Source organism: Oncorhynchus gorbuscha, linkage group LG25 (assembly GCF_021184085.1).
Source record: "Oncorhynchus gorbuscha isolate QuinsamMale2020 ecotype Even-year linkage group LG25, OgorEven_v1.0, whole genome shotgun sequence".
NCBI classification, from domain to species: Eukaryota; Metazoa; Chordata; class Actinopteri; order Salmoniformes; family Salmonidae; genus Oncorhynchus; species Oncorhynchus gorbuscha.
The window spans coordinates 13,905,653-13,921,081 of record NC_060197.1 but is presented as its reverse complement, the minus strand read 5'-3'; the positions used below and the strand labels follow the sequence as shown (position 1 = coordinate 13,921,081).

General features: G+C 41.0%; 1 protein-coding gene across 4 annotated transcripts in view; it reads left to right on the top strand.

Moving 5' to 3' along the window:
• Window positions 1-14,464, top strand: part of LOC124014402 (metabotropic glutamate receptor 8-like) — a 263,448-nt gene extending 248,984 nt beyond the window's left edge. For 3 of the 4 annotated variants that reach the window (XM_046329322.1, XM_046329318.1, XM_046329319.1), the window contains 2 exons: window positions 12,030-12,273; window positions 13,721-14,464. In XM_046329322.1, coding sequence (XP_046185278.1) covers window positions 12,030-12,273; window positions 13,721-13,770 — 294 coding nt within the window. In that variant the 3' untranslated portion in view covers window positions 13,771-14,464. Of the gene's footprint in view, window positions 1-12,029; window positions 12,278-13,720 lie in introns of all 4 variants that reach the window. The other variant, XM_046329321.1, reaches the window with a different exon arrangement.
• The last annotated feature ends 965 nt before the right edge of the window (window positions 14,465-15,429 follow it).

The following is a 15,429-nucleotide window of genomic DNA, read 5'->3' as shown; positions in this document are numbered from 1 at the left end:
GTCAAATAAAAATCACATTGGTTGTAGAGGGTGCAACAGGTCAGTACCTCAGAAGTAAATGTCAGTTGCCTTTTCATAGCCGAGCATTCAGAGGTTGCGACAGCTAGTGTGGTAGAGAGAGAGAGAGAGAGAGAGAGAGAGAGAGAGAGAGAGAGAGAGAGAGAGAGAGAGAGAGAGAGAGAGAGAGAGAGAGAGAGAGAGAGAGAGGTCGAAAACAGCAGGTCCGGGACAAGGTAACACATCTGGTGAACAGGTCAGGGTGCCCTAGCCGCAGGCAGAACAGTTGAAACTGGAGAAGCAGCACGACCAGGTGGACTTGGGACAGCCAGGAGTCATCAGGCCAGGTAGTCCTGAGGCATGATCCTAGGTCTCAGGTCCTCCGGGAGGGGAGGGAGAGAAAGAGAATTTGAGGGAGAATACTTAAATTCACACAGGACACCAGATAAGACAGGAGAATTTCACCAGATATAGCAGACTGACCCTAGCCCCCCGGCACATAGACTATTGCAACATATATACTGGAGACTGAGACAGCTAATGGTGGGATGCTTCGTTGGCTCAGACCGCTTAACCGGTGGAGGAGAGACCTGAGAAAGCACGGCCTCTGGCCCCAACTAGTTGCTTAATGGGGAGATCCAGTTGAACATTTCTGGCTGAATGAGTGACACCTGTTGAGTATGCCGACAGCATTACTTTCCAGAAGCCTTTAGACTGTGCAGGCGGATTTATACTACTATCTGTGCTGGTGGCACAGCCACTGTTTCATCCTTTCCTACACTTAAATTGCCCTTGCCAAATGATTGCATCTGAAGCTGTGCTTGCAACACTGCTATCCTCACCATAAGGTGATAGTTCTCCTGTGTATTATGAGTACTGCAATTAGATGACGGTGTTAAAATGTTACTACTTAGCTTGTAGAACCATGTCCAGATAAAGCGTCCTGGGTGAAAAAGTTTAATGAAAAAACGAAGCACAATGCACGCTGACCATGTCGCCATGTGTACGTTTCCTCCGACAGATTGGTGCGGCTGGCTTTTGGGTTAAGCGGGCATTGTGTCAAGAAGCTGTGCTGCTTGACTGGGTTGACCTTCGCCTCTCCCGAGTCCGTACAGGAGTTGCAGCAATGGAACTACCAATTATATACTATGGAATTGGGGGAAAAAATGAAAAGTTTGGCAGATAGCCAAGTAGCAACAAACAGCACTGAGACAAGTTAACTCTCATGAACTTATCTTCTGCAGCAGAGGTAACTCTGGGTCTTCCTTTCCTGTTCCAGTCCTCATGAGAGCCAGTATCATCATAGTTTCTGGTTTTTGTGACTGCACTTGAAGAAACTTTCAAAAGTTCTTGAAATTTTCCCTATTGACTTACTTCCACATCTTAAATAAATTATGGACTGTCGTTTCTCCTCGCTTATTTGAGCTGTTCTACTATAATATGGACTTGGTCTTTTACCAAATAGGGCTTCTGTATACCACGCCTACCTTGTCACAACACATCTGATTGGCTCAAACACATTAAGAACGAAGGAAATTCCACAAATGAACTTTTAAGAAGGCACACCTGTCAATTGAAATGCATTCCAGGTGACTACCTCATGAAGCTGGTTGAGGGAATGCAAAGAGTGTGCAAAGCTGTCAAGGCAAAGGGTAGGCACTTTGAAGAATCTCAAATATATTTAGATTTGTTTAACTTTTTATTTTTATTTTTTATTTCATATGTGTTATTTCATAGTTTTGATTCCTTCATTATTATTCTACAATGTAGAAAATAGTAAAAATAAAGAAAAAACCTTGAATGAGTAGGTGTGTCCAAACTTTTGACTGGTACTGTACTTTTATTAATGAATTCACATCATGTTACTCAAATATAAATAACATACATTTTTCTAGACTTGTCCAATCTGTTACTTGGACTCATTGCACCCGTTACTGAAACGGTTGTTCCAGTCGAGACGGTTCAGGTAGTGTCAGAGCTTAGCCTTCCCAACCCGGTGGTCATTCTTAATGCAGGTTTTGGGTGAATCTATATTCCAAATGTTTGATACCCCCTCTCTGGCTGGATTGCAATAGGAATTGCAGATCACTTTGTGAACTAGCATAATGTGACTTTCAGGCCTGATGTGTCCTGTAAACCATGCATTTCAGGCCACTGTATTTAGGGGTAAATCTAAGCCCTCAAAATAAGTTCTGAAATATGTGTTTTATTGTCTTATAAAACTGAAAATGGTTGAAGGAAACAACCATGTCTCTGTCACTAACAAATTAAGTAATGGGTAAACAATTCACTCGAAAGGCAAGGCACTCTGGGAAATAAGCAAATAAGGCTTTACACTAAGCAGTGTGTTTATTGAACTCTGAAAAGTGTGGCATGATATAGAGAACTTGACAGTGTTAAGTAAACACTCTCTGTGTTGAATTAACACTGGAGAAGTTGCTCAGTGTGTCCGTGTCTGTGTGTGTGAGAGAGATTGGCAGTATCCTGGGATTACCCCAGTCAGTCCCAGCAGCAGAGTGATAACCAGAGTTGGGGAGGTTACTTTCTAAATGTAATCGATTACACCTGTCCAAAATTGTAATCAGTAATGTAACTTTTGGATTACCCAAACTCAGTAACGTAATCTGATTACATTCACTTTTAGATTACTTTCCCCTTGAGAGTCAATAGAAGAAGACAAAAATGTATGTTACTAATTGAACGAAATCTATTGCAGGATAAATCAATGTTCAAGTTTACATAGCTGGCCATATATGGATGTTCATTTTTACTTTATAGTTTGGTTACGTAGGCTTCTTCCAACCCATCGCTTTCTATGACATATACTAACGCGATTAAATGATATGTTTACATTAAAAACCAAAGTCTATCAGAATTCCAGGCATTACAATAAATGATACACCTCTTGATGTTCAAGAATAGGACTTGGAAATATGGAGGTATGGATTAGTCAAATTGTTTTACCTGAGAACATAACCCCAAAAATAAGGACTTATTAGCCAGCCCTACTCAGTTGTTTTGTGATTTTGTTGTCACGGAGGACTGATTGGGCTCATTGTTTGGAGTTGAAAAATAAATGCTGCGCTCATGGAATGGCATGCTTTGAGCTATTTACATGTTGAAAAATGAATGCCTTATGCTGCAGTTACCATAGGCCTATTTTTTTTACCTCTTTGTTGGTGACACATTGATGTCTTGATAATATGCATCCACAAACGGTTGCCCGGGCCTCTGTTTTGGTAAAAAGCTGAGGGATGGGCCTGGAGAAATGTAACCACACACAGATTAATAGACAGAGCTATGGATGCAAGAACTGACCGTCCATCAAAATTATCGTTTTAACCATGTTCTGAGGTTATACAGTGTTTGTTTACATTTACAATGTTCACAAACATAGGAGAAAAACAAGCTTATATTTTGGGTTCTCATGGAGTGTGACAGTTGAACTAAGCTCATGATGCATTTCTAAGTTATATTCTTCAAGAATCAATGGATATATATGAGAGCAGCAGTGTGATTCACATCAATGAGCTATGTAGATTAGAGGTCGACCGATTAATCGGAATGGCCGATTTAATTAGGGCCGATTTTCAAGTTTTCATAACCTTTATTTAACCTTGCTTTAACTAGGCAAGTCAGTTAAGAACAATGACGGCCTAGGAACGGTGGGTTAACTGCCTTGTTCAGGGGCAGAACGACAGATTTTTAACCTGTCAGCTCGGGGATTCAATCTTGCAACCTTACAGTTAACTAGTCCAATGCTCTAACCACCTGCTTTACATTGCACTCCAAGAGGAGCCCGCCTGTTACGCGAATGCAGTAAGAAGCCAATGTAAGTTGCTAGCTATTATTAAACTTCTCTTATAAAAAACAATCAATCAATCAATCATAATCACTAGTTAACTACACATAGTTGATGATATTACTAGTTTATCTAGCGTGTCCTTGCATATAATCGATGTGGTGCGTATTCGCGAAAAGGACTGTCGTTGCTCCAATGTGTAACTAACCATAAACATCAATGCCTTTCTTAAAATCAATACACAGTATATATTTTTAAACCTGCATATTTAGCTACAACAAATCCAGGTTAGCAGGCAATATTAATCAGGTGAAATTGTGTCACTTCTCTTGCGTTCATTGCACGCAGAGTCAGTGTATATGCAACAGTTTGGGCCGCCTAATTTGCCAGAATGTTACGTAATTATGACATAACATTGAAGGTTGTGCAATGTAACAGGAATAGTTAGACTTATGGATGTCACCCGTTAGATGAAATATGGAACAGTTCCGTATTTCACTGAAAGAATAGACGTCTTGTTTTCGAAATGATAGTTTCCAGATTCAACAATATTAATGACCTAAGGCTCGTATTTCTGTGTGTTATTATGTCATAATTAAGTCTATGATTTGTAGAGCAGTCTGACTGAGCGATGGTGGGCACCAGCAGGCTCGTAAGCATTCATTCAAACAGCACTTTTGTGCATTTTGCCAGCAGCTCTGCGTAACGCTTCAATAATTGAGCTGTTTATGACTTCAAGCCTATCAACTCCCGAGATTAGGCTGGTGTAACTGATGTGAAATGGCTAGCTAGTTAGCGGGGTGCGTGCTAATAGCGTTTCAAACGTCACTCCCTCTGAGACTTGGAGTAGTTGTTCCCCATGCTCTGCATGGGTGACGCTGCTTCGAGGGTGGCTGTTGTCGATGTGTTCCTGGTTCGAGCCCAGGAAGGAGCAAGGAGAGGGACGGAAGCAATAATAAAGTGCCTATAAGAACATCCAATAGTCAAAGGTATATGAAATACAAATCATATAGAGAGAAATTGTCCTATAATTCCTATAATAACTATAACCTAAAACTTCTTATCTGGGAATATTGAAGACTCATGTTAAAAGGAACCACCAGCTTTCATATGTTTTCATGTTCTGAGCAAGGAACTTAAACGTTAGCTTTTTTACATGGCACATATTGCACTTTCTTCTCCAACACTGTGTTTTTGCATTATTTAAACCAAATTGAGCATGTTTCATTTTATTTGAGGCTAAATGTATTTTATTGATGTATTATATCAAGTTAAAATAAGTGTTCATTCAGTATTGTTGTAATTGTCATTATTACAAATAAATGTAAAAAAGAATTGGCCGATTAATCGGTATCAACTTTTTTTTGGGGTCCTCCAATAATCGGTATCGGCGTTGAAAAATCAAAATCAGTCGACCTCGAATGTAGATATCAAATAATAAGCGATATCCGTATTGCCGTAGACTACACCACTGCTGTCATCCTTATCTGCAAGCGTTTATTCAAGTTGGATTATCTTGGATGCCAACAGCAGCTGCATCATTGGAAGACATAGGTTGGACTGTAGCCTACAAAAAGCCTATTCCTGCTCTTTTCCCGCGATCCATCAAACCCATTTAGTGTGGCATCATAGTGGTCTCTGACTTGTGGTCAGACTCGTTCAGGTGGAACAAACAAACTTTTTTCAGTGCTGATTTGAATGTCATTGAGACAAACAGAGAAGTGTCAAAGATTTTTTCCCCCCACAAACATCCTTTCTGAATTTAAAAGTAATCTAGTTTTTCAAGTGTCTGTAATCTGATTATAATATTTTTGCTCATAATGTAATGGATTACATTTTTTTATTTTTATTTTTATTTTTTACATCTCTCACATGTAACAGATTACATGTAATGCGTTACTCCCCAACCCTGTGGTTTAAGTGAAGGTTATGGATGGAGATAATGACATAAAGCCTAGAGTATTGACTTCTCTAAAGACAGCTTTATTCCATAGGAAGGAGAGTGGCTAGCAGAGTGGAGCTAATTGCCCTATTTTCTGTGACTTTGGTAGAGGCCGCAAATATACACACAGATCACAGCGGCTCAGCCCCACTAAAGCACATATTTACCATTTCCTCCTATAATACCTGCACAGCGAGGGAGGGATGGAGAAGATATAGAGAGGAGAGAATGAGAGGGAGGGAATAAAAGAGACAGAAAAAGATAGGGAGAGTGTGTGTCTGTGCGCGTGCGTGTGTGGCTGTACAGCTAACATCTGCTGGGTGGATCCCCATGCTCTGAGCAGAGTGTAATGGAGACTGCTATCTCCAGACGTGCTTCTTTTATAATGAAGGGCTTAGTGCTCTGAGGACTGCCTCTCTCTCTCTCTCTTGCTGCTCTTTATCCTTTCTCGCTCTGTTTTTTCTCTCTTTCTCCCCGTATTTCTACCTCTGTCTTTTTCATTCTCCCCATCTCCCCCCCCCCATTTCCTGTCTCTCTTTCTCTCTCGTTCCAACCCCTTTCTATCCTCCCCTCCCTTTCCCTTCTCTCTTTCTGTGACAAAAACTCTCACCCGGAGGAGATCTCTCTCTGTATGTGCACACCGTCCTGTCAGTGCTCTGCTCTCCCTGCCCACGTTCACCCAGGGCTCCTTCTGCTGTAATCTACAACTTGAGCTGCTCTGTATCCTATTAAAGTAGATGACACGGACCGTTGTGAAGATTACTCAGATCAAATATTAGGAGTTGAGTGTCCATGTCGTTGGATGAGCATTTGATGAGTCAATGAAGAGGGAAATGGGGCAAATCGCGTATGGCACCCTATTCTCCACATATAGTGCACCAAAAGTATTGCTCTAAGAAGGAGTGAATCCTAACTTGCAATTAAATCAAAATTCCCCTTAGTTATCCGTCAATGTCAGTGGGACACAGTGACATTTTGAATTAAATGGTAATTTTTTGGTAGGATTCTTCCCTACCTTAGTCTCTGTATGAGTAGCACCTACTGCATACATGTGTCTCCTAGCCCTATTCTTCTTCTAGGCAGCTGTTGTTGTGTTGGTACGATATGTACTTTCCAGAGCTGATGTGAGAGGAGAGTGATGTCACAGGGACAGAGAGCTTAGCTAACAGGGTGACCTGCTATTTGAGTCACACCTAGCTGGCATTGAGAAACTGCTCGCACATGGATTCTACATTCATACCATTCTTCCACAGGCGCCGCTCCAGGTTTCCCATAAATGTTCAACTGGGTTGAGATTTGGTGACTACGATGGCCATGGGATATGGTTTACGTTGTTTTCATGCTCATCAACCCGTTTAGTGACCACTCGTGCCCTGTGGATGGGGGCATTGTCATCCTATGGCGGCATAGCCATGGTAGCCAAAATAATGGCCTGCCAAGCATTTTTATACATGACCCTAAGCATGATGGGACGTTATTAATTGCTAAATTAACTCAGGAACCACACCTGTGTGGAAGAACCTGCTTTCACTATACTTTGTATCAAGTGATTCCATTATTTTGGCAGTTACCTGTAGCTAGCAGATCGTAACGGGCTAATGTGATGCTCCATTGAGCGTTATAGGATAGGTACTGTTTGATGTAGCATAGAGCATTTTTGACCAACCTTAACTTGGTGATACTATCTTCATTCTCGATTTGGCCAAACATGTATCTTGGAGGTGGTTTGTTTGAATTTTGAAAATGCTTCATTATTAAAATGTTTTGCTTCAAAAACAATGTGTATGCTGCCATCTTGTCTATTTCAAATGTTCCCTCATTGAGGCAGATGGGTTCACCCTAAAGTGCAGCATGTCATGATGAAACACAGCTGTCTTGATCAATTGGCCCAAACGAAGATAGTATCATTAAGTTTGGTTTGAAAATTCTCTGTGCTACGCCAAACAGTACCTATCCTGTAATGGCTAATGGAGCATCACATTAGCCCTCGAGCTAACTCACACCTATAACGCTAACTGACACACACTGACACGGAGTTCATACTGTTTCCATGCCAAAGTCGTGGCATGCAGGCCTCAAGGCCTGCCTAGAAATGTGTACCAGTCTACACCGTTAGTACATTGTCAGAGCACACTGTACACACACACTGTACACACTGTACACACTGTACACACTGTACACACTGTACACACTGTACACACTGTACACACACACACACACACACACACACACACACACACACACACACACACACACACACACACACACACACACACACACACACACACACACACCACACACACCCCCTACCTACCTAGTGGAAAATAGAGAGAGTGAACTCGTGAACGATGATGAAGGCCAGTGATGAAGATGCCTCTAGCGACTTGCTGGCCCAGCGTGATGACTCAGTCACGATTTATGGCATTGTTTGAATGACTGACCATCTGTGGGCTAAAAACACACCTTTATCTGTGGCAATCTCGATGAAGAGACATTCCCACATAGAACGACGTGCGCTGAGAGTCAGGAAGCAAGTTCAAGGAGTGAGTGTTTTAATAAATAAACGCAACATAATATGAAACAGAAACAATAACGACTGGGGAAGGAACCAAAGGGAGAGACATATATAAAGGTAATCAGGGCAGTGATGGAGTCCAGGGGAGCCTGATGACGCACAGGTGCGCGGAACGATGGTAACAGGTGTGAGCCATAATGAGCAGCCGGAGCGGGAGCACAGGTGACACCACAGAAGTACTGAAGGGTCACTGAAGCCAGGAGAGGTGAAGACTTGATGAAACTTGAATCGACTAAATGAACATTACTTTGTGAAATCAATTGTCATGTTTTGGATTGTTTAAAGAGTTCCTAAAGAGCTTATGCATTTTGATGCGTTTCATGCTACTGTAAGTGCTATGGATTTATTGTTACAGGGAGTCTGTGTTACTCTGTTTGCTTGACAGCGGATAGTTCGGAGAGGAGCGACACAGGAGTGACGGTGTGGTTATTACATTAGAGTGTGAAGTTCTATGCCTTTTGTTTGAATGTTTTGGGCCATGCAAACGGATGTTAATTAGACGATAGGAGATACTGGGAGTTGGCATTCTTGGAAGAATAAAAAATGGGTTTGAACTTAGATCATGTTGTCATTGGTTTTCTATGCCATTAAGACTCAAGATATTTTGTATAATTTCGAATGTGAAGATTTCTGGTGTCTAACATTTGTTAATTGTATTCATATTGGGTAACTGTAATAATTATGGGATACTTTAAAATGGATACGAACTGTAGTACTCACATTTCTGAGTAATATTCTTTGAGTTATTATTTGGTGAAATGTCTAATGGTAAATGCTATTAATAATAGACAAAGCATCAATGCTTGGTCTCTAACGCTGCGTCTCTGAGTCAAGGTTAACTCAATCATGAAATGCTAGGACATTGATTGCAAGACATTAGCTCCTTGTCCCTCGGCCTCTTAATAATTGTATGAAGGTAAACCTAGACTTGTGCATCTTATAGTATTCCGAGTGATGATTGCAAGGTTTGCAAACCTTGGCTATGCCCATTGGATACGATTATGGACCAATAGCATTCATGTGATAATGGAGTCAGATTGATGAATGTAGTTTGTTGTTATACTCAACATAATGTTTGGGTAATTTCCACCACCCTACACACACGCACACACGCACACACGCACACACACACACACACACACACACACACACACACACACACACACACACACACACACACACACACACACACACACACACACACACACACACACACACACACACACACACACACACACACACACACACACACACACACACACACACACACACACACACACACACACACACACACACACTTCAACGTCTAAGCCTTCTCTCATCTTCTTTCCGGATGCTCTCATTAGAGAGGATATACTGTAAATTGGTATTACTGTCGACATGTGTAATCTTGTTCACGCCTGTTCTCTCTTGGCGAGGGAGGAGGCGGTGGAGCACTGGTTTGTTTTCCTCCTCAGCGGAACGCTATGCTGGCTAGCCGGGGCTGTGTTGTGCTGTTGTGACTGAAGAAGCGTGACTGGCCATCTGCTAGCTGTGATTCCTGCGCCATGCTATAGTCAGGGATGGACTCAGATGAGTGATTGCGCATTGAGAGAAATCCCTGCGATGGTGGGGTGGTCTGTTTGTGTGTGTGCGTACCACTTGGTGATATGATACCAAAGGGGTTTTGTCAAGTATAATTTCTCACAAAGTATAGTAGACAGTGTAGGGTTATCAGTGTATCGTTTATATCAGCGTATGGTTTGTATCAGCGTATGTTTGTATCAGCGTATGTTTTATATCAGTTTATGGTTTATATCAGCGTATGGTATGTATCAGCGTATGTTTTATATCAGCGTATGGCTTATATCAGTTTATGGTTTATATCAGCGTATGGTATGTATCAGCGTATGTTTTATATCAGCGTATGGTTTATATCAGCGTATGGCTTATATCAGCGTATGGCTTATATCAGCGTATGGCTTATATCAGCGTATGGCTTATATCAGCGTATGGCTTATATCAGCGTATGGTTTATATCAGCGTATGGTTTATATCAGCATATGGTTTATATCAGCGTATGGTTTATATCAGCGTATGGTTTATATCAGCGTATGGCTTATATCAGCGTATGGCTTATATCAGCGTATGGTTTATATCAGCGTATGGCTTATATCAGCGTATGGTTTATATCAGCGTATGGTTTATATCAGCGTATGGTTTATATCAGCGTATGGCTTATATCAGCGTATGGCTTATATCAGCGTATGGTTTATATCAGCGTATGGCTTATATCAGCGTATGGTTTATATCAGCGTATGGTTTATATCAGCGTATGGTTTATATCAGTGTATGGCTTATATCAGTTTATGGTTTATATCAGCGTATGGTTTATATCAGCGTATGGTTTATATCAGCGTATGGCTTATATCAGCGTATGGCTTATATCAGTTTATGGTATGTATCAGCATATGTTTTATATCAGCGTATGGCTTATATCAGTTTATGGTTTATATCAGCGTATGGTTTATATCAGCGTATGGTTTATATCAGCGTATGGCTTATATCAGCGTATGGCTTATATCAGTTTATGGTATGTATCAGCGTATGTTTTATATCAGTGTATGGCTTATATCAGTTTATGGTATGTATCAGCGTATGTTTTATATCAGCGTATGGCTTATATCAGTTTATGGTACGTATCAGCGTATGTTTTATATCAGCGTATGGCTTATATCAGTTTATGGTATGTATCAGCGTATGTTTTATATCAGCGTATGGCTTATATCAGTTTATGGTTTATATCAGCGTATGGTTTATATCAGCGTATGGTATGTATCAGCATATGTTTTATATCAGCGTATGGCTTATATCAGTTTATGGTTTATATCAGCGTATGGTTTATATCAGCGTATGGTTTATATCAGTGTATGGCTTATATCAGCGTATGGCTTATATCAGCGTATGGCTTATATCAGCGTATGGCTTATATCAGCGTATGGCTTATATCAGCGTATGGTTTATATCAGCGTATGGTTTATATCAGCGTATGGTTTATATCAGCGTATGGCCTATATCAGCGTATGGTTTATATCAGCGTATGGCTTATATCAGCGTATGGTTTATATCAGCGTATGGTTTATATCAGCGTATGGTTTATATCAGCGTATGGCTTATATCAGCGTATGGCTTATATCAGCGTATGGTTTATATCAGCGTATGGCTTATCAGCGTATGGTTTATATCAGCATATGGTTTATATCAGCGTATGGTTTATATCAGCTTATGGCTCATATCAGCGTATGGTTTATATCAGCTTATGGTTTACATCAGCTTATGGTTTATATCAGCGTATGGTTTATATCAGCGTATGGCTTATATCAGCGTATGGTTTATATCAGCTTATGGTTTATATCAGCTTATGGTTTATATCAGCTTATGGTTTATATCAGCTTATGGTTTATATCAGCTTATGATTTATATCAGCTTATGGTTTATATCAGCGTATGGCTTATATCAGCGTATGGCTTATATCAGTGTATGGCTTATATCAGCGTATGGCTTATATCAGTGTATGGCTTATATGAGTGTAGAATGGTCTATGTACAGTTGTTAGTGTTTAGTTTCTACCAGTGTGTAGTTTTTGAAAAAGTGCAAAACTAGCAGAATGGCTATTTCACTTGTAGAATGGTTACAGTATATTGATGCCCACCCTCCCTCCCTCCCCTCTCCAGATGTACATCCAGACCACCACCCTGACTATCTCGCTCAGCCTCAGCGCCTCTGTCTCTCTGGGGATGTTGTACATGCCCAAGGTCTACGTCATCATCTTCCACCCTGAGCAGAACATCCCCAAGCGTAAACGCAGCTTCAAGGCCATCGTCACCGCCGCCGCCATGTCAGGCAAGCTGCAGAAGGGGGGCGACAGACCCAACGGAGAGGTCAAGACGGAGCTGTGTGAGAGCATGGAGACCAATAGTGAGTAAGAACACACCTTTACTAACCTATACATAATACACTTATATATCGAATGATATATTGTATACACTTATACTAACAGTATGCATATATACATCTACACCAGGGTACCCCAGCTGCCGGCCCGTGGGCTGAATGGTTTTATTTGGCTCCCCAAGTTAAAAAAATAAATAAAAAATAAAGTGTTTGTTGAAATTTCAATGTTGGACATAAAAGACTGTCAAAACACCAGGAAATCGGCTCCAATGAATGAAACATTTTGGAAATCAAGTATTCCCATAGTAGAGAGACACGTGATCGTATACAAATGTTAGTAAGGTCTGAAATTATTATGTTTTAGTCAAACATATCTTTTTGGGATTTTTGCAGTCAATTTGCTGTCTCCAAGTTATTTGTAATTATATTCCGGCCCCCGACCATCCACTCAAAAAACAATCAGCCCATGGCTGAATCTAGTTGATGATCCCTGGCCTACACTAATATAACTAACAAACTATATACCTAAACTCATAGAGAAAAAAACAAATCTATAGATCTACACTAACACACAACAGAAATAATCTATACAACTACACTGATATAATATATTTTTAGCACGGTTGTTTACAGCACATACAGAGTGTTCAAATGAGCTTCCCATTCAGCTTAACTATGTGCAACAGCTTACGTAAACTTCAAAGCTTTGTTGTGTGCGGAGCTCGTCGGGCCTCTTCAACACTACGACCTGGAAATGTTAGTCTTTCTCCCGTGGAGACTCAGAGTGGGTGTTTAATTAAAGCATTTATTTTAGCACAGAGTTGATCTGGGTGTTCTGTGAGGTTTAGAAGGTTCTGGAATGTTTGGAGTAATTAGGGTTCATTTTCTGTCTTCTGAACTGCAGCAGATTGAACGATTTCTTCATTACAGACCTGAACGCGGAGAAGTCTCGCAGTCAGCAGTTTGGTCGGCTTGAATAACACACAATAACACACATGTACGCACGTTTGCACGGACACACACACGAACAACAACAACACACGGACAACAACACAACAAACAGCACAGGTCACTCACGCACAATTGACTGGACTCATACAGAGTTAAGTTTCACAAACCCCAGCCTGAGACATTATTTTCAAATGCTATCTGCCTCGGGTTTGTGTTGTGTGAAGAAGAAACTGTTGGAACAGTTTTGATTCCTACAGTTTGACACATTCTCTCTTACAATCCTCATATAAACAAGGCGGGTACAGGGCACCGTCTTGACGATAGCTCAGTGCCAGCGGTCCGTGGTCGCTTAAAAACCACTGACATTTACAACCAACAGCTACAGGGGACGTATAATGGACTTGATAAACACAGCCTCAGGCCCCAGACGCAGGTGTGCACTAATATTACGGTCAATAGGAAATATATATCCCTTGATATATTTCCTCTCCTCTCTTCCCCCCTTTTCCCCCCCTGGCAGCTTCATCAACTAAGACAACATATGTCAGCTACAGTAATCATGCCATCTGAACATCTGAACAGCACCAAAGTGGAGGGAGGGCTGAGAAAAGGAGCTGTCACAGACAGATGACGGACTGACGGACGAAAAGACGGACAGACCGATGGAGCTCCCACCGCCACCGGTAACCACGCATGAGACATTTTATATTGTTCCGACAGCATCAAACCTTACTACCACCAGAGAGGCGGGATCACAAAGACCAACCACCAATCAGTGGGCCCCGTTCGCTCTCTTCCTGCAAATCACAGCACAACGGTCCTGCCATAAACTTTGAACTAACCGTGAAGACAATGGTTTAAAAAATAATCCACTGCAGGCTATATGGTCCAGAGAAAAAAAGGAAGTAAAAAAAAGAAGAAAACATAACAAAACAAAACTGTGTAAAAGTTATACATAAGGGTACTTGGGAGATTAAAAGAGTTTAAAATTTAAAAATATTTAAAAGAGAAAATAGAAGAAACTATGAGAATTGACCATGATGTTTATTGTTATTCTACTTGTAAGTATTTTTGTGGTTGTGAAGATTTTTTCATTCTTGTCCCAGCTGTCGTGCGACCTTGCATACTCAGAAAGTTTGTCTCTTGTATCGATTGGCTAACTGGATGGGTAGCCCTGGGTTGTGAATCTGTAAATCCCCTGGTTGAAGCATGCCAGTTTTTATACAAATGATTTATTTATAATAAAGGAATGTTTTGCAAATGTATAGATTTGTGCTTATGCTTTGAAGATACAATGCAGACACCAATTGTATATGTTTTTGTTTATTACTATATTAGTGACCGACTTGCTAGATTCGGTTTTCTGTAGCAAGATTTGAAATGGAGTTGAGGAACAATGGGAAAGTAAGTAACACACTGGACACTCTGGCCAAGGAGTAGAGTTGATCCCGAGCATTCTGTCCTAACAACAGCAGTCAAGCACCCAAGCTAACTGGCTAATGTTGGCTAGCTTGCTAGCTACTTCCAGACACAAATGAGCTCACTGACAATTTTACTCGTCCTATCAGAGCTGGTTAGGCTGTTTTTATGTTATCCAAAGCCTTGTTGACTGCAACTGTGCTGCTGGCAACAATTTAATTATGCTTTTTTTGCCAGTTTTTACTGACACCGGTCATATTCAACAGGTGTTGAACGTTCATAAGTTCGTCAGTTATTCAGCGCTGGCACACTCACATGAGAGTGCTCTGAAATCAGAGTAGATAGTCAGAGGGAATTTACCAGCTAGCTAACTAGCTAGCTAAACAATGAACCATAATCCCAACTCGTGACGTTAATACCCTGCATGAATTTGCAAGTAGCTAACCAACCAGGTTCAATGTTGGCTTGCTAACATTAGGTTATAACTAGCAAAGCTTCATTAAATAGTACCCGCAAACACCAGTCTCCACGTCAACAGTGAAGAGGCGACTCCGGGATGCTGGCCTTCTAGGCAGAGTTCCTCTGTCCAGTGTATGTTTTCTTTTGCCCATCTTAATCTTTTATTTGTATTGGGTAGTGGCTTTTATTTGCAACTCTGCAACTCAATGAGTTGGGATTATGGTTCATTGTTTAGCTAGTATTTAATGAAGCTGCCAGTTGAGGACTTGTGAGACGTCTGTTTCTCAAACTAGACACTCTAATGTACTTGTCCTCTTGCCCTGGGGCCTCTCACTCCTCTTCCTATTCTGG